The sequence below is a fragment of the Mauremys reevesii genome, linkage group 1 (assembly GCF_016161935.1).
Source record: "Mauremys reevesii isolate NIE-2019 linkage group 1, ASM1616193v1, whole genome shotgun sequence".
Classification (NCBI taxonomy): Eukaryota; Metazoa; Chordata; order Testudines; family Geoemydidae; genus Mauremys; species Mauremys reevesii.
In genome coordinates this window covers 239,549,194-239,567,473 of record NC_052623.1, presented here as the reverse complement: position 1 = coordinate 239,567,473, position 18,280 = coordinate 239,549,194, and the positions used below count along the sequence as shown (strand labels likewise).

The window sequence follows — 18,280 nt, the reverse complement described above, 5'->3', positions numbered from 1 at the left end:
GACAAAGGTGGAGGCTGCCCACAGGGACCAAAACATTTTGTCCAGCACCCTCTTGCTGAAAAAAGTGGAGATAAAGATGGAGGAAATGGCATGTGACACATTACTACAGAACAGTGCTGCATCCAGTGAGCCAGCCTAGGTGTTGTGCATAGATTTAATTTAGTGAAATAGGCATGGGGGGAAAAAACCCACCTATGTTTGATCTCCTCTACTGACTTTCACTGTTCTCTAAATAGCACTACACTGAAGTGTACTATATCAGAGAATCATAGAATATCAGGGTTGGAAGGGACCTCAGGTCATCTAGTCCAACCCCCTGCTCAAAGCAGGACCAATCCCCAACTAAAATCATCCCAGCCAGGGCTTTGTCAACCCTGACCTTAAAAACCTCTAAGGAAGGAGATTCCACCACCTCCCTAGGTAACCCATTCCAGTTCTTCACCACCCTCCTAGTGAAAAAGTTTTTCCTAATATCCAACCTAACCCTCCCCCACTGCATCTTGAGACCATTACTCCTTGTTCTGTCATCTGCTACCACTGAGAACAGTCTAGATCCATCCTCTTTGGAGCCCCCTTTCAGGTAGTTGAAAACAGCTATCAAATCCCCCCCTCATTCTTCTCTTCTGCAGACTAAATAGTCCCAGTTCCCTGATATATGTATCATCAGTACCTGTTATTCCCACAGATCTTATTCATATCTTTCAGTGCTCTAACTCCTGACTTTCTGATCTTAGTTATATTGGGATAGCTCTGGATTTTCATGGATTTGCTCTGGATTTACATCAGCATAACATAGCAGAATCTGACCCTCTGTGTTCAATAAATAACTTTTCTTCCTCCAGAATAGCCTGAAACACATACCGTCAATGGAATGGAGAAAATAGAATTGGTGAAACAGAGCCATGGGTGATAGTGGTGAGTAAAGACAATGAGTGGAGGGGGACCTCAGGTTTACAAACATGTAGAGAGATCAGACTGACCTAAAATCACAGATCTGAGTGCCCAGCTCCTGCAGACTTTGTGGAAGTTTGGATCTAGAAACAAAAACTTTGTTCTTTAGGGCCATTTCTAGAAGTGAGTTTGCAATTCGACACGTCAGCCAAAACAGCCAATTCAAATTGTGGCCACAAGTCACAGATAATCGTCCCTTTCTGTAAAGTTCTGATGCGACTCCACCTAGAATATAGCGTTCTGTACAGAGCACAGAATTCTGTGAAAGACTTTGACAAATAGGAGGCAGTTCAGAGACGAGCAACACCAGAAACTGAGGAAAGATTAAAAGAACTAAATATGTATTGCTTGGCTCAGAGATGACAAAAGGGGGAAACATTATAACAGTCTATAAATATTTGAAGAGTATAAACATCAAGGAGGAAGAGGAATTGTTTAGGGTGTGACACAGACCGCACATATAATCTAATAAAATTAAGAACAGGAAAATTTAACTCTCAGACAGTGAGGCTGTGAAACACTCTTCCTCAGGGAGCTGTGAAAGCCCCATTGTTTAGGGCATTTAAATTCTGACTTAGCCAAAATACAAGGAAGTGTTCACTAGGGAACAATCCTGCATCAGCAGGAAGACGGACAGGATGGCTAATCGTCATAGTATCATAGAAGGAGCAGATGGAAAAGACTTAACAGCTGCCAGCGCGGCACCTCTCTTAATAGTGGACAAGCATCCTCCTCATGGACTGGTGAATGCCTGTGCTATACATGCACAACTGCTTGCACCACACCCAGAAAGCTGCTACTCCCTCCACTTGTTTGGAGCTGACAGTTCCAAATCAGGTTCCAGGCCTCAGGGTCGGTCTATACTACCAGCCGGATCCAGGGCCACCCAGAGGGGAGGGCAAGTGGGGCAATTTGCCCCAGGCCCCCGCGAGCCCTGGCCAAGAATCCCTTCCCTGGCTAGAGGCGCCTTTTTAATTTTTACTCACCCAGCGGCGGTCCGGGTCTTCGGTGGCGGGTCCTTCAGTGCTGCCGAAGACGTGGTGCGAGTGAAGGACCTGCCGCCGAAGACTCGGAGCGCCGCCCGGCGAGCACAAGCGGGTGGCGCCTTTTTTTTTTATGTCCACTTCCCTGCTTTGCCCCAGGCCCCCTGAATCCTCTGGGCAGCCCTGGCTGGATCAATCCAGTGGGGGTCGATTTATTGCATCTAGCAATAAATCGACCCCCAAGCGCTCTCCTGTCGACTCCTGTACTCCACCGCCACAAGAGGCACAGACCGAGTCAACGGGGGAGTGGCAGCAGTTGACTCACCGCACTGAAGACACCCCAGTGAGTATGTCGACTTCAGCTATGTTATTCACGTTGCGTAACTTAGATCGATCCCCACCCCCATGTAGACCAGGCCTCAGTATCCCATGTGACACTGTATCAGTCTAAAAGTTCTTTTAAATTGATCATTTTTATGCGTTCTGAAATCATCCACCGTCCACATAGTTGGATGGATGGGTGTACAGACAGATCAAAGACATGTAGCATAAATTCCTTCCTTCCCAAATAGTGAATAATGCATTTTAATAAAAACTTTTCACTGCTTTTTCTCACCTCCATCCTGAAATTTGCTTAGTCTTTCAAAGTATGACGACATAGGACCCTGAACAATATCTAGAATAGCCAGCAGTGTCCTGGTCAGTCTGAGCAGCTCACTAAAACTATAGAAGCCAAAGTATATGAGATTTCGAGCCAGATGCACCACCTGCAGGAAAAGAAAAATCATCACGATGAAGACAACCTCTACAACATTAGTGGTGTTGAACTGTACAATACAGTTATATTTTGTCCTGTCCTTTTGTCTTTCACACAGACTATGGGCCTGATTCAAGGCCCAACGAATTAAATGGGAGTCTTTCCATTGATGGGCTCAGGACCAGGCCCCTAATTGTCAAATGCTTTTCAGAGTTAGATAATGCAATTACTTGGTTAAATGAAAGCAGGAGAGAAAACAGCATGGGGTTTAGGCAGAGCTGGGGGGAGATATAGTTCCATCTGAAAAAAGAAATGAGAAGGAAAGTCTATGAGGCAGAGAGATGCCAGAAGGCTGTTCCAGATGGCAACAGCTGCAGTGAAGAAGCATCTTGAAACAACAGCAGTCAGACTGTGGTAAGGTAAATATAGAGTGGAGGCAGTGCTGCATGGCCAGAGGTAGTTTAAGCTAGGGCTGCTGTAGAAGACTCAATCCTACGCAATCTTTCTTCTGTCAGATGTGCTGGACAGTAAAAAAGGACAGGATTATGTGGTGCAATACATGTCCTTTATTATCATATCCGACACAGAATACAGCACCTTTCACCCCAAGGATCTCAATCCTCTTAACTAACACAGTGTGTGTTTATACACCCCTCCCACCAGGGCCGGCTTTAGGCCAATTCCATCAATTCCCCCAAATCAGGCCCCATGCCTAAAAGAGGGCCCTGCACCCGTGGCAGGGCCGCCGGGGTGGGGGGCGGGGGGCAAGTGGCCAAGAATCCCTTCCCTGGCTAGAGGCTCCTTTTTAATTTTTACTCACCCAGCGGCGCTCTGGGTCTTCGGTGGCACTTCGGTGGCGGGTCCTTCGCTCGCTCCAGGTCTTCGACAGCACTTTGGCGGCGGGTCCTTCAGTGCCACCGAAGACCCGGAGCGAGTGAAGGACCCGCCGCCAAAGACTAGGAGTGCCACGCGGTGAGTACAAGCCCCACCTGTTTTTTTACGTGTTGTTGTTTTTTTTTTTTTTTTTAAGTCATCCCTGCCGGGGCCCTGTTGAAACTGTTCAAATTGGGCCCCGCACTTGCTAAAGCCGGCCCTGCCTCCCACACACAAATCACTTCATTTGCTACTGAAATGCAGCCACCTCTGGTGTGGTGAGGAACTGCAGCTGTTTAACAGCACACACCAACACTACAGTATACAAAACAAAAGTGGGAAGCAAAAAGAGTGGAATTAAGGAAGTGGGTATTAAGATATTTCTTAAAGAACATACTATAGTAGAACCTCAGAGTTATGAATCAACCACATACCTCATTTGGAACTGGAAGCATGCTGGAAAGTTTTTTTAAGAAGAGATTTGACAAGGTAAGGAAACTGTTTCTGTGCTTGTTTCATTTAAATCAGGGGTTCTCAAACTGGGGGGCTGGGACCCCTCAGGGGGTTGTGAGGTTATTACATGGCAGGTCGCGAGCTGTCAGCCTCCAACCCAAACCCCACTTTGCCTCCAGCATTTACAATGGTGTTATAAATTAAGAACACGTTTTTATATATTTAAGGGGAGGGTCGCATTCAGTGGCTTGCTATGTGAAAGGGGTCACCGGGACACAAGTTTGAGAACCACCGATTTAAATTAAGATGGTTAAAAACAGCATTTATCTTCTGCATAGTAATGTCTCAAAGCTGCATTAAATCAATTTTCAGTTGTAAACCTTTGAAAGAACAACCATAACATTTTGTTCAGAGTTACAAACATTTCAGAGTTACGAACAACCTCCATTCCTGAGGTGGTCATAACTCGGGAGGTTCTACTCACAGTGGTTCTCAAACTTTTGTACTGGTGACCCATTTCACATAGCAAGCCTCTGAGTGCGTCTTCCACCTCTTATAAATTAAAAAACACATTTTTATATATTTAACACCATTATAAATGCTGGAGGCAAAGCAGGACTTGGGGTGGAGGCTGACAGCTCGCGACCACCCATATAATAACCTCGCGACCCCCTGAGGGGTCCTGACCCCCAGTTTGAGAACCCCTGGCTTAGAGGATCCCATTGGTAGGCTTGGGTCCAATGGGTGGTGCTTACTTTCATTTCCCTCAAAATGTAATAAGGTCAAATGTATCAGTTGATACCCTGAGGGGTCCAAAGCCCTGTTCTACTGTATAATCAAATATGTTCTAAACTTTTATTTTCAAAAGAAAACCTGGTTAATACAGCTAACAGTTATGCTCTACTGCTTCATTGTTTGATTCAAGGGGTACAATAAATTGTGACAAAGCGAACTGAAAAGTACCTCAAATGTAAGTTTGTTTTTCTCTTTGTCCCCAAAAGGAAATGGCTGATTTACAACTTCTTTCAAGTACTCTTCTACAAATTCCATGGTCAAAGCAAATTTCCTCTTCATGTCATTTCTCGAGGAGTCTGTGAAAGAATCATACCTACCAGGCAAAACATAGACAGAAGCAAAGTTAACCTCTTCCATGGATTATTGTAAAAAAGTAACCAAATCCCCCAACTACTCAGGATGCTTTAAACTTATTTTAAGTTCTTTTGTACAGAAAAGGGCTAGATTGCAGTTAGTCCTGCTTGTGTGCACCGGAGTGGCAGGCAAAGGATGCAAACAAATCTTCCCTCCACTTGTGGCACAGGTCTAGGGGGACTCAACACCAGTGGTGATAGTAGAAAAGATAGTAAGAAGTTAAGTCCATGATCAACTCCCCAGGGCATCAAAGCAATCAAGCAGGTGAGAGTTCCCATTGACGTCAATGGAGCTCCTCCCATACTTAAAATGAAGCATATGCTTAAGCGCTTTCCTGGATTGAGGCAACTGCCTCTGAACTGCTTCAGCTGACTGTAGGTTGTGGCTTTAAAACCACAATAAAGCTCTAATTGTAAAACTAAGGTTCAGCCTAGTGAGGGTGTAATATTTAAGTGAATGTAATGGCTTCATGCTTTGTAGTTCCCAGGAAAAGCCCATTCCATCTCCCTTATCATAATGCATTTTAAAAAACGCACTTACAAATAAAGTGACCCTTTTAAACCTCCAAGATTAATAGTGCCTAATGGTTTGTGTTTTGTAGCAAAATATCTGTTCACGTGTGTTGCATTAAAATTACAGGCACTTACAATTTTATTCTGAGTAGGTTTGATCCATTTAAAATGCTTTGGGGTGTTTTGTTTTTTTAAACTTACTCATGGATTGTGATCTTGGTAGGAATTTCAGTCCACAGTCTGGCATATCTAACGGGTACTACTGACTCCTGAGGATCTCTGTCAACGTGCATGTGCAGCATAAGACGGCAAAAAGAAGCCCGGAGGTCATAAGGGAGGCTTTCATCAGACATACATCGTAGGATCAAGTCTACTGAGAGCTGTGTCGAAATCTGGTTTATGGCTAGATACTGACGATCCAGGCACATCCTTGCAAAGAGGTTTAATTGGTACCTTAAGGTAATAAAAATAATGGTACACTTTCAGTAGTACCTTAGATTTCTTTGAATGGCACAGAGCAACATACCTGAGAATATACTCTCAGGAGCCTGAACTATGCCATTCCAATGTAACATAATGAAAATTATACAGCCCCTTTGTTAGCAAAGAAGCTGACTTGCCATTACAAACACTAGTATTAGGCTCCTATCCCCATTGATTTTTATGCCCAACTCACACTGGAGTTCAAAGAAAGTCCCACACACAGAACAGCGGTTGTTGGATAAAACCCTTGAACTATTCACTTTCAATACATTTAAGATTTTGTTTCATGCCCCTGCCTTCCAGTGCCTGGGACCTGGAAGTGCTGATGATGCTCATTTCTCTGTGCTTCTGGACAACAACTCAGAGCACACCTCGTGTGCAAGAGTATACTAAAGTCGCTGCTGTGTAATCCCACTTGCTGGAAAAGGGAGGAGCCGAAACCACAGCATTTTGAGAGCACAGGGATGCATCAAAAGCATCGAAGCCTCAACCTTCTTTGGAAAATATTGGACAGATTGTGATCCTTCCTACTTAAAAAAAAAATAAAAATAAAAACTTAGACCCAGTTTCTGAACAGACCATAGATCTGACCTTGCTCCAATTTCACACAATGACAATTGATTTCAATAGGAGTAGCATCAGGTTCCCTGAATAGTTTAAAAAAAAAATGTTTTACCTGTAATAGGTAAGGACTTCTAAATCAGCCTTTGTGCCTTCCTTAGCCTCCTGGGCCAGATGCCTGATAGCTTTGCCATGTGGTTCCTTATTGCTGTCAATCCAGTACAGCCAGACCTCCTCCTCATCAATATCCTCCGGGATGATGGAGCATTCCAAGGGATTGTCTATTTGCATTGAAACCAGCCTTCAAATAAATAATGCATACTGTAGCTACACATAAACCCTGTTACCAACGTGGTAAGAAAGGCAAGGTAACAATGACAAGTATGTTTCCGTTACACCTGCTTACTTGGTTTGGATGAGGATGTCAGCATTTCCTGGACTCAGCATAAATTTACAGATGAGTTCCTGAGTTACCGGTATGGCAGTTGTGTTAGAAACGCACAGGTCTGATAGATAATCCAAGAATCTGGGCAGGAAAAAAGCAAATATAACAAAATATTACACAGAAGCATCACAAAGGAAATCTGTTTACCTATCTATCTTCGGTTTTTCTAGAGTGCCCATCTCTGAAATATTTGCCTCAAGGGAGCCCATAGTGCTAGAGTTATCTGAATACAGGCTGTATTTAAACCTTGATCAGTGTTTATTCATATTATTACAACCTCTAACCACTGAAGAGGTGTAAGATCTTGAGATCAATCCTGAGCTGTGCTGAGCTCTCAATCCCTGCAGCTCAGGGTGAGTGAGGCAAAGGTGACTCAAACAGCCCCTGTTGTAAAGGATGCTCCCCCCAAAGGATGCTCTAAGATGTGCCAGTGGGGTTACTCCACTAAGGACTTCATCACTGGCCCAGGATCCAGAGGAGTGCTGTGCGCCATGGACCACCTATCCCACCCTGGTGCACCTGCCACTTATTGTCCCCTAATCTAAATACCAAGGATGTGGGGGTGACTGACAAACCAGGTGTAGCTGAGTTTATGCCATCCAAGAAATCCCCTATGCTGCAGTAATCCACAACTACCTGTTTAAGGCAACTTTAAATGCTTTCTGCCTCAGTGTCACTTAGTGAGGACCAGGGATTGAACCCAAGACCTCTGTCTGAAAACATGAGCCTTTGTCACCCGGACCAGGCCCATTAGCCTGAAGCCAGCAGCAGGTTCCTAAAACTCTCTATGTAGTTCAGCCACTAAAGGGGGAGAGATCGCCACCTTGTGTTAGCATAGGTTACACCGGGGTAGTCAATAAGCAGACGGTGGATCAAATCCGGACTGCTAGATGCTTTTGAACAGACCCAAAAATTGTTTTATTTACTTATTATGATAATAATTATTTTTTTCTTCTTTTTTCTGGAGTCTGGACTTTGACTATACCTTGACCAAGAAAAGTGGATCTTGACAAAAATAATTGACTACCCCTGGGTTACACTTTCATTACCAAAAGCTTTCTGAACTCTAGAATGTTTATGTTCATAAAGTATTTTTGAATGAAAGGTCTAAATACAACAGTATATCATATTCAGGAACCAGTTCCTCCACCATTAAAATGAAGTTAATTACCTGCTACTTGCTAAAATGGAAGTAACAGTGCATAGCAACATTACACAACAGTTTATAGCAAAAACTAACAACCCCCCCCCCACTAAATCGGATTGAAAATGCAGTGGAAATTTGAGTAGGCAGAAAGTAATTACTTAGGCTTGGCAGGTGGGAATCACATACCCTGATTGTATGCTGAGGAAAGGTTTAATTTGTGTGTGTGGTGGGGAGGGCGAGGGGGGGGTTGGAGCTCAGTTCTGCATACCTCATCCCATGCAAACCAGGCCATGGAAGTCTATGGAACTTTCCAGATGAATCAGTGCTGTGGGGCAGGCCCTAACTGCTAACAGTGGGTCATCCTGAACTGTTTTGTAAGGTGTATTTTTAAAGTATGAATTGTTTTTTCACCTAGGGTATAAGCCCAAGTGGAGGTTTTGCCTTCAAATAATAAATTCAGTCAATCAAATTAAGATCCTTCCTCTTCCAAAAAGTGACAAGAGATCTTAAATAAACAAGGTCAATAGGACCCTTAACAAGGCACAGTTCCCTTCTAACAACGAACCGGGGAATTGGAGTACCAATATGGCCTCCTCTTATAATACTGACCAAGCCCAACATTGCTTAGCTTGGGGGATGTGATGAGATCACAGCTTCAGGTGATATGGCTGCAGATATATGCAAAGTAATTATAGTGATGCAATGCAACCACCACCAGCAGTACTATAAATTGCTCCCATAAAAGTAATTTGGCCCTCAGTACATGGACTTCATACATTTACATTATTACTGTATATTTACATTTGGAAGTCTTATTTGGAAAATAAGATACTTTTTTCATTAGACACTCCATTTTATTTTACACTCAGACAGGAAGCGGTGGTGAAACCAAGAGAGTTGCAGGGATTTCTGCTCTCTCTAGGGTAACAATGTATACACAATGTGGGTTGTTTTTTTTTCCTCTGACAGGACTAAGAAAAATTTAAGCCATGAAAGAAAGATAACAAAATAGCAAATAGAAGGCAAATTCACAGTTGTTACAAGAATAAAAGAGTATCAATACAGAAGAAAGGTATGTGGGCTACTTCAAACCTTGGCTCTCGATTCCTCCTGAGTAAGTTAACAAATGTCTCTATTTCTTTAGACGTGATGTGTTTCTCAAGTAGTTTTCTGTTGTTGTGCAACAAAGCTGTGATGGTGTCTTCTGCCAGAATATCATAACCAATCTGGGACTGCATGATGCAGAAGTTCTTAGCAATATATTCCTGAAAAATAAAAAAGCCTCAGGATGATCTGTTCAACAGAAGCAGTATCTTTCTTTTAGGATCAGCTCAATTGATTCTTCAAACTAATACTCAAAAACACATATCTTACGAGTGGCATGAAGTGAAGTAAGTCTGGGATCACTGAATAATGTATTCCAAGAAAAAAATAGTTGTCTTAGGGATGGCCAACACTTCTGAGTCTTCTACAATCCCCTCCCCCAGCTCCAAATACACAAAAAATAAAAGGAAAATTTGGGATTTACATTATTTTGAAGAAGTATTCTTGTTTTTAGAGGCAAGAAATATTTTGAAAGGCTCTAGAAAGGAACCATAGAAGTCATACACATCATTTCAACACTTTATCTTGAGTCCTCCATGCCTGCAAAGTCCTTGAGTTGATGACTCATTCTTCACTCTAGTTCATAAAAATATTGGACCGAGTGGGTTTGAACTTTCTCCCACTCATAAAGGGCACCCTGCGGTGGTAGGTTGGGCAGCCTGACTGAATCAGTCCTGCTTCCGAGACCACTATTACTCTTTGCTTCACAAATTTGGCAGTGAGAAGAATTCATAAATCCATGCAATTCTCCCACTTTCTAGTCTGACATCCAAGAGCATAATTTTAGTGATACAGCAGAGACCCACAAACTGGGAGTCCCATTCTCATGTTTGAACCTGTGGAGCTTATAAAGAGGAAGAAATGGTATGGAGCACGTGCCCAGGAAATGAAACCATAACATTTCAAAGCTGATCACTGGTCTCATAAAAATTCCTAAACAAAAATACCATTGTTCAGCATGAGAAGTCAATGCTTTAATGATTGATTTGCTATGCAGTTCACCAGCCTCTTCTTACAAGAGTGGTTTCATTGGAATACAACGGGATTACAAATGCACGTACAGAACACAGGGTCAGACCCAGAGTATACAATTATGTAACAATTTTGGGGAAAATATCTTGGCTACAACTGACCTGGTTTTTCCTATAGTCTTGCTGGGAATGTCTGATGACTCTGTAACATAGCCTTAACATGTATTTGTATGGAGCATATCTCTGGTCTCCTAGATCTTCAAGTCTCAGCATCGATCCCTCTCCTCCTTTGTCCTTAAAAGGAGCTTTGAGGATCCCAAATATCTGTTCAGAATTAAAATCACTGAGAGTGAGAACAAAACCAAGATTTCTGTATGACTGTAGTTGGCCATTTCTATTCATATTTACATTAAATGTCTCAGGAGTACCTTAAGCCAGGTAAGAAGCAGGGTACCACCCTTGCCATCTACATAGGACTGAACGTGATGGGCGGGAAGACAACACAATCTCAGACGTTAAAACAGTGACATTGTCCCATCAATCTACTCACTGACATTGTGTAGAAAAAATGTGGATACATTTAAAGTCAAAGGGGACGACAATTCTGTTATTCCTCTTTTCCAGCCTCTTTACCACTGTTTATTCAAGAAGCTACTTAAAAAGAATATTAAGTCTGATTCACAAGTGCACAGATCTTAGCATGAACTAGGGTCCTTCCAGCTCCATGAGAATGCAGAAGTTCACCAGATGTGGAGTCATTTACACTACTAGGGACTAGAGTAGAACATTTGTTTCAACTTTATCATCCTTGGTCAAGACTTTACTCTGTCTTATAGCCATACAATGCAGTGGGGTTGCACAGGCGTAGCTCAGAACAGAATATAGCCATTTATATTCAATTGTGCCCTCATCAAATGTTTCCCTTTTTCATTTAGACAACAATAGGTGAGCCCTGCGTGGCTAATTTCACACCTAGAAATCCCAAGTGGATATTAACAAAGGACTATGTAGCCTTGTTAATTAAACAACCACCTTCCTTCAGGAGCGCCCCCATATGTACATATATAAACAAACTGCTAATATCCAAAACATACCTGGGCCAATATATTTTGTTCCCTCATTAATTTTTGTCTTTCCCTGTTTGGCTTGGTGATCAACACATCCAAAACTTCCTGCCCATTATTAGGCACATCAGCAACAAAGAAAATGAGATCTTCTAACAGCTTGGTTACAAACCTAGAACGAGTAGAGAAATCCTTACTATACAGTTCAACACTTGCTAGGATTCATTAAAAAAAAATCCATACATTTTAGAACAGGCTTTCTGTGGCACAACAGAACCTCAATCACTGCAAAGCCAAGCCTGACGTGCTTAAGGATTCAAGACTTTGGATCAGCAGAGGCTTAAAACCATCACAAGGATGTTTACCAAAGTATTAAAGAACCACAACTGAACAGGAAGCAAGTTGAACTGATGGACAGTATCCAGAAATAAGTGATCTACACAAATACACCAGCGACAGCAGCAAGATGTTTTCATATGCAGCTTAGTTTTTCAGGTAACCACTAATGCTGGCCACTTTAGGTAGGAAGCACTGCATGCAGTGGAAGAGCATGCAAGCATCCGCCTCCTATTCTGTACACCTACTGGCCAAGGAGGTATTAAAGGTGGATTTGCAAAAGACCACGTCTTGCATTCCCTGCTAAAGGGAAAGGGTGATGGTAAAGAGCACCAAAAGGGAAGGGGTACTTCTAATACTAGAAAATGGCTTCTCTATCCTGGAGGAGGCAGACGGAAACAGTAAGTTGTACATGCATATGGCAGAACATATATAGATGGAACTTTGAATTTCAAATAGACAATAGACCCCACTTTAACAAGCATCCCTGAGAAGGGCTACAGGCTTTCCATGAGCAACTCTGCAAAAAGCCAAGAAGATCCCATGCGGGCTCAGTAACTAAACCTTGGGTGTTTGTGACCAGCTCATAGGGAAAGCAGAGGAAAGAAAAATAAAAGCTTTCAACAAGGAATGGGCCAAACTGTGCCTGCAGCTAAACCCACAGACCTCCAAAGTGTCAGATGAATTTGGCCTAGTACATATATCCTAGACCCAGGTTTCTAAACTATAGGGTCTAGAGGCATGTGGCTATTCAGCTGAGATTTTAGAAAAGAACAGACTAGGGAATTTAAACACACAACTTCTATTACTCTCAAGAGGAACCATGTGCTAAATCTCCTAGCCCGCTTTGAAAATCTCAGCCCATGTGCAGATCTCCTGGATTACATCAACCTGCTTGGAACCTGGCCTGAGTAGAACAAGGCTCGCAGTACACGAGTGCTACCCAAGCAGCAAAAGGTGAAGGGTGCGGATGTAGGGCTGAGCAACCTGTTTGGTACTGGCAGGATTCCTACCTTTATAAGCCAGAAAGGGACAGGGAAGGGAAGAATGAGGACTGCTACTCTTTCCCAGGAAATCACAGACACACACAAATAATGCCAGCATCCAGAAAGCACTATGAAATATTTTCAGCATTATATCACAGCAATAGCTTCACTACCAGATGATGCTGAATCTCAATGTTTCACGGTCACAAGGCTAATAGTGAGATGCACTGTTGTTACATCACACCCCAATTAATTGCTTTGTGCTTCTCTGGCTCTATTCAGTGATGAAGTGGCCTGTCAGCTCTTTAGGGTTAAGTACCAATGCCTAGGCCATTACAGCATGCCACATTAGGATAAATCTTCTATCTACTCTTGAACCTTCTATTCTATTTATGATTGACGAAAACCTCTTGATTCAAAAGTCGACAGAAGCTTAATTTTAATCACCAAAAAATTAACATTTTCAATAAAAAGCTGTGAATCAAAGTTAAAAATTAAACAGCCAACCGAGATACTGTCTAACATTTAATTTTTCCAGAAAGCACTGAAAATACCTAACATACTACACCCCCGGCAGTATGATGTATTTGGCAGCAACGTGCAACTAAGTCCCTTAATTCCTGGGAGGGTGTAAAGAGCAGACACTCCAGTAGCACTGAAGTTGACGTATGGATGAATGCAAAGGGCAGACCCTCTACAAACAGCCTTTAGAAGAGACTATGGAAAGTAGGAGGGACAAAGAGGACAGGAGGTTATAGATGGAAGGGAGAGGAGTTGATGTTGAGCCAGATTCTCATTTACACTCATTTACCTTTCTGGCAGTGTAAAGGGGGTGTAAATTACACTGCCAGAGTGGGGTAAAGGTCCTTAATGTAAATGAGAATCAGGCTCATTGGATGCAGATGTTACAGAATTCAAACAGTTTAAACTTTGCTCTATAATCTAGGTAAGTCTTGAAACACACATTATTTCTCCTTATCTATTTTAGATCATTTTAAGTCCCGTCCCCCCACTACCATAGTATCTGAGCACTTCACAATCTTCAATGCCTTCATCTTCACAACACTCCTGGGAGGTAGGGCAGTGCCGCTGTCCCCATTGCGCCAACAGAGAAGTGAGCCCCAGGAGAGATTAATGACTTGTCCAAGGTCATCAAGGGAGGCTGTGGCACAGCCAGTCTCAAGTCCCAGGCTAGTACCCTAACTACCTTCCTTCCTACCAATCTATCTAGATTTTACTATCAGAGGGGTAGCCAGGTTAGTCTGGATCTGTAAAAAGCAACAAAAGAGTCCTGTGGTACCTTATAGACTAACAGACACATTGGCGCATAAGCTTTCGTGGGTGAATACCCACTTCATCAGACTAGTGTGTCCATTACTGTGGTGTTTGGATACCATACATATTCATTTTATATGAAAGTGATCTGAAAAAAAACCCATTACTGACCTCCTTTCATTTTGTGTTATTGTTCCATTCTCCAGCTTTTTAACAGTGGATGCTAAAACTTTGTTGGCATCATTGGCAAAATCCAAGTCTCTGACCTCAGACAGAGGAACCGATACAATGGCAAAAGCTTCCTTGTCTTCTTTTGTTTGGCAAGTCCCAATCTGAAATAGTGTGTTTTTGTAAGAGAGTTTAATTTTGGTGAGCAATCCTCGATCTTCCTCTGAATTATTATATATCTTTATATGTAGGGAAGTTAAATCATTCTCAGACAATTACAGGAATGAGTTTGGAAAGTTAGTACACTTGTATCAATATTTACCTTCAACATCACTGGCCTCTCTTCTTCTGTATCTATAGGAATACTAGTACTGGTCACCCAAGTATTAGTGCATAGGTGTCTCAGCCGAACATAAGAGTTCCTAAAGACAAACACAGTAAAACAACAGGTCTGGAGAAAAAGCGATGGAAACTACACACTTCATTGTTCTGCAGAATGTTTTGAGACAATATGATGGAGAGACCACGAGTAAAGTTTTATTTAAGGAAAAGATGATGAGGGGAAGGTTTTAAAATCTAGTGTGAACAGAAATACTTCCGTGAATTTCAGCAAAGTATGAAAACATCTTTTTTCTTTTATTTGAACAGTCTTCTGCAGAGTTGTGACCCTCAAAGAACTGCAACACATTAATAGTCACAGTCTAATAGCCCGATCCCGAAAACCCTTGCTCATGTGAGTAAGCTTGACTTCAATAAGATTGCTTACATGAATAAGCACTTATAATATCAGTCATAAGCTGAGAATCAAGTGCACAAACAGCATGAATTAGATTTTTTAAATTCTTTCAGTTTGTGGTGTTGTTAGAAACTAGAGATGCGCAATTAATGCAAACATTTTTCAGTGACTACTTATTCTACTTTTTTACATTAATTTATTTTGGCCAAGTTTTCAGTCTCCCTTTTCATGTTCACAGTCTGTGAATATTCATGCAAGTGAATTGTGCTAGGAAAAAGGAGCACAGAAAACAAATTTCAAAGTTGCATACACAAATATTACCAGAAACCAAATTTTAAATTGACACACAGGAGAATTTGCCCCCAAGTGACTGAACGTCAATCACGGAACAGAAAAAAACCCTCATGACTTATCTGACCAATCGCAATTAAGCAATACTGTTCAAATTTCAAATATTCACAATTAATTTCTGTAGTAAAAACCTCAAAAACTATTTGTTCAATTAATTTGAACAACAAATACAGTCCAAGAAACCGTGCTCTGTCATGGGCAGTGCATGCACAGAAAACAAGGAAAAAGGCATTGCATAAATTATTTACTGAGAATGATTCTCTCAGATTTATTAATAGTACATTTTTTTCAAACAGCATACTGGGTCCAGTTCTGCTCTCAATTACACCTGTGCAACATTCGCACCACTGTTTTTATATCTTGACAATCTCCCTTTAAGTCTTACTTGTTTTATCCTTATAATAATTTTATCTAGTCACAGCAGCAGGATCATGTTTTATACATCTTTTGTTTATCTGGGAAGGCTCCTCAATTTCAACTGAAGAATAACACTAGCATATGTTTGATTTTTCTGCTTTACTCACCAGTATAATGCTAGAGAGAAACCTTATCAATGCAGCATTTTATTTTATTTTTATTTTTACCTTGGAACCAGGCAATCAGCTCTCTGAAGAGTGGTGGCATCCAGTTCAAAGAGAGATGCGATGTCATTTCCATGTGGTACAGAGACCAAAGTATACATAATCTTCTCCCCTGCTTGCCGTTTCTTCTTTGAAGCAGGAAGGTCGCTGTCTCTCTGTTGATTAGGCACAAGGGTTTTTACTTGCACTGGGCCCTATTATACATTCTCCAATTATCTGGTGGACAAGTAATACATCGGAATTTTACTTTTACATTCCAGTGAGGATGTATTAGGGCCAGCTTTGGAGAGTGTAACACAGAGGATGCAATCTGCCCCATGGACACAGGGTCTCAGAAAGCCATTATAACAGAAGCAGGTCACACACTGCAGAGAGACTATAGTACCATGTACATTATTACTTGACACCAGCACTTCAAAAACCTGCTGTAGTTGCAGACCCTGGCCTCCCGTCAGATGTAATTACACTGCACTGGTTTGGAGGGGGGCAAAGATAAAAGTGAAGAATGGATGAAAATCAAAATGTAAAGAGAAAGAAAGATTAGTTCAATTGCTGTTTTAAGAGTCCGTTTTCTTTTCGCATTAGTGGTCATAATCATAGCACCTGATAAATGAGAGTGGCCAAGGTAGCTGCTCCATTCAAAATCAACCTGATACTGCATGGAGTGGCAGCGGCACAGCCAGCCAGCTGGACCCTATTAAAATTCTCAGCGTAAACTGACAGCACATCAGGGGCTGGATCCTGTCTGGTGCCGTGTTCCCAAATCCTACTGATGTCCATGGAATTGAGGGAGCTCATCATCTAACAGAAACAGGTCCTAGACTCAGTGGGCAGAGCCCTGGCTGCCAGCCCTACGCCTGCCCCATGTCCCTGGCTGCCAGCCCCAGCCTCACCCCCCCTTACCCCTGGCTGCGTCCTCCCATCCCAGAGCCATAGCCCCCCTCCTGGCCCTGGGGGGAGGGGACACGGACAGGAGTAAGGGAGGAGGCACGAGGTAAAACTTTGGGGACCATTGTTTTAAAATCTCCAATGCTAGGATTTGCACAACCTCCCTTGGAAGCCTATTCCAGAGCTTAACTACCCTTACAGTTAGAAAGTTTTTCCTAATATCTAACCTGAATCATCTTTGCAGCAGATGAGGCCCATCCCCTAACTGTCAGGGTGGTTAAACACTGGAATAAACTGCCTACGGAGGTTGTGGAATCTCCATCTCTGGAGATATTTAAGAGTAGGTTAGATAAATGTCTATCAGGGATGGTCTAGACAGTATTTGGTCCTGCCATGAGGGCAGGGGAGTGGACTCGATGACCTCTCGAGGTCCCTTCCAGTCCTAGAATCTATGAATCTATTATTACTTCTCCCTGCCCTACCGTCAGCGGACATGGAGGTCCCAGTCCTCTTTATAACAGCTCTTAACATAATTGAAGACTTATCAGGCCCCTCCTCAGTCTTTTCTCAAGACTACACGTGTCTAGTTTTTTAACCTATGCGAGTCAGACACCTAAAACCCACTACATGCCCATCTGCATCTTTGTAAATGTGGCCCAAAATGCTAACTTCCCAGGGCTTGACCCTGCAAACCCTTTCTGAAAGGAGTAATTCGTATTCACATCTATAGCCCCACTGAAGTCAATGGAACTTCTGGTCTGTGTAACAGTTACTCCTTCCGTTAGGGCTGCAGGATCAGGCCTTTAAATGATACACATTACCAAAGATTTGCAATCAGTTTTGGATTAACAATTCCTGGCACATCAGGCACACAACATATATGGCATGGAAGAGAGAAAAAGAGGAGATCCAAGGATGCCAAAAAAAGAGAATCAGACAGTGGAGATCTGAAACATGATTAACGTGATTTCTAGTGTGTCACTAACCAAGGAATGTGCTAAGCAATATAAAAAGGATACACTTGCTTTGCATTAGTTGTTTGATAAGACCTATGCCACAAGAGATAATCAGGGTGGTGCTTTGATTACTGATACTGCCTGTTGATTAGCCATCACAATTAGCAATGAATTTCACCAGATCTGATAAAACTAGTTCCCCTTCATAGCCCAGTGGAGGAGAAACTTTTCAAATCCTTGCAAAATAATCACTTCTTCTATCAAGCCTGAAAATACTAACACTCCATCCCATTGCTTTAAACAAGGGAGAGAAGCAGAAATCCTCCTGTAGCTGCACTTTCTTCCAGGGCATCCAGTGCCTATTGTGTTGTCAGTTTTATCGATCAGTGCAGAAAGGACATTTCGTGCATAAGGGGCAACATGGAAGAAGGCATTTTATTTGTTTGTACGTGTGAGAAATTGGCAAATAAGTGAATGAAGTGGCCATCACTGGAATGAAAGATGAGTGGACAGGTAGGGAGGGGCAGAATTGTGAAGGTCCTTCAAGGGG

General features: G+C 42.3%; 1 protein-coding gene across 8 annotated transcripts in view; it reads right to left on the bottom strand.

Moving 5' to 3' along the window:
- The window catches only part of ITPR2 (inositol 1,4,5-trisphosphate receptor type 2), a 348,068-nt gene that overhangs the window by 215,771 nt on the left and 114,017 nt on the right, over positions 1 to 18,280 (bottom strand). For all 8 annotated transcript variants that reach the window (XM_039542701.1, XM_039542709.1, XM_039542739.1 and 5 more), the window contains 11 exons: positions 15,890 to 16,041; positions 14,541 to 14,640; positions 14,222 to 14,382; positions 11,484 to 11,625; positions 10,552 to 10,713; positions 9,407 to 9,579; positions 7,129 to 7,248; positions 6,838 to 7,023; positions 5,880 to 6,131; positions 4,981 to 5,125; positions 2,551 to 2,701 (listed from right to left, as the gene is read on the bottom strand). In XM_039542701.1, coding sequence (XP_039398635.1) covers positions 2,551 to 2,701; positions 4,981 to 5,125; positions 5,880 to 6,131; positions 6,838 to 7,023; positions 7,129 to 7,248; positions 9,407 to 9,579; positions 10,552 to 10,713; positions 11,484 to 11,625; positions 14,222 to 14,382; positions 14,541 to 14,640; positions 15,890 to 16,041 — 1,744 coding nt within the window. The remainder of the gene's footprint in view (positions 1 to 2,550; positions 2,702 to 4,980; positions 5,126 to 5,879; positions 6,132 to 6,837; positions 7,024 to 7,128; positions 7,249 to 9,406; positions 9,580 to 10,551; positions 10,714 to 11,483; positions 11,626 to 14,221; positions 14,383 to 14,540; positions 14,641 to 15,889; positions 16,042 to 18,280) is intronic.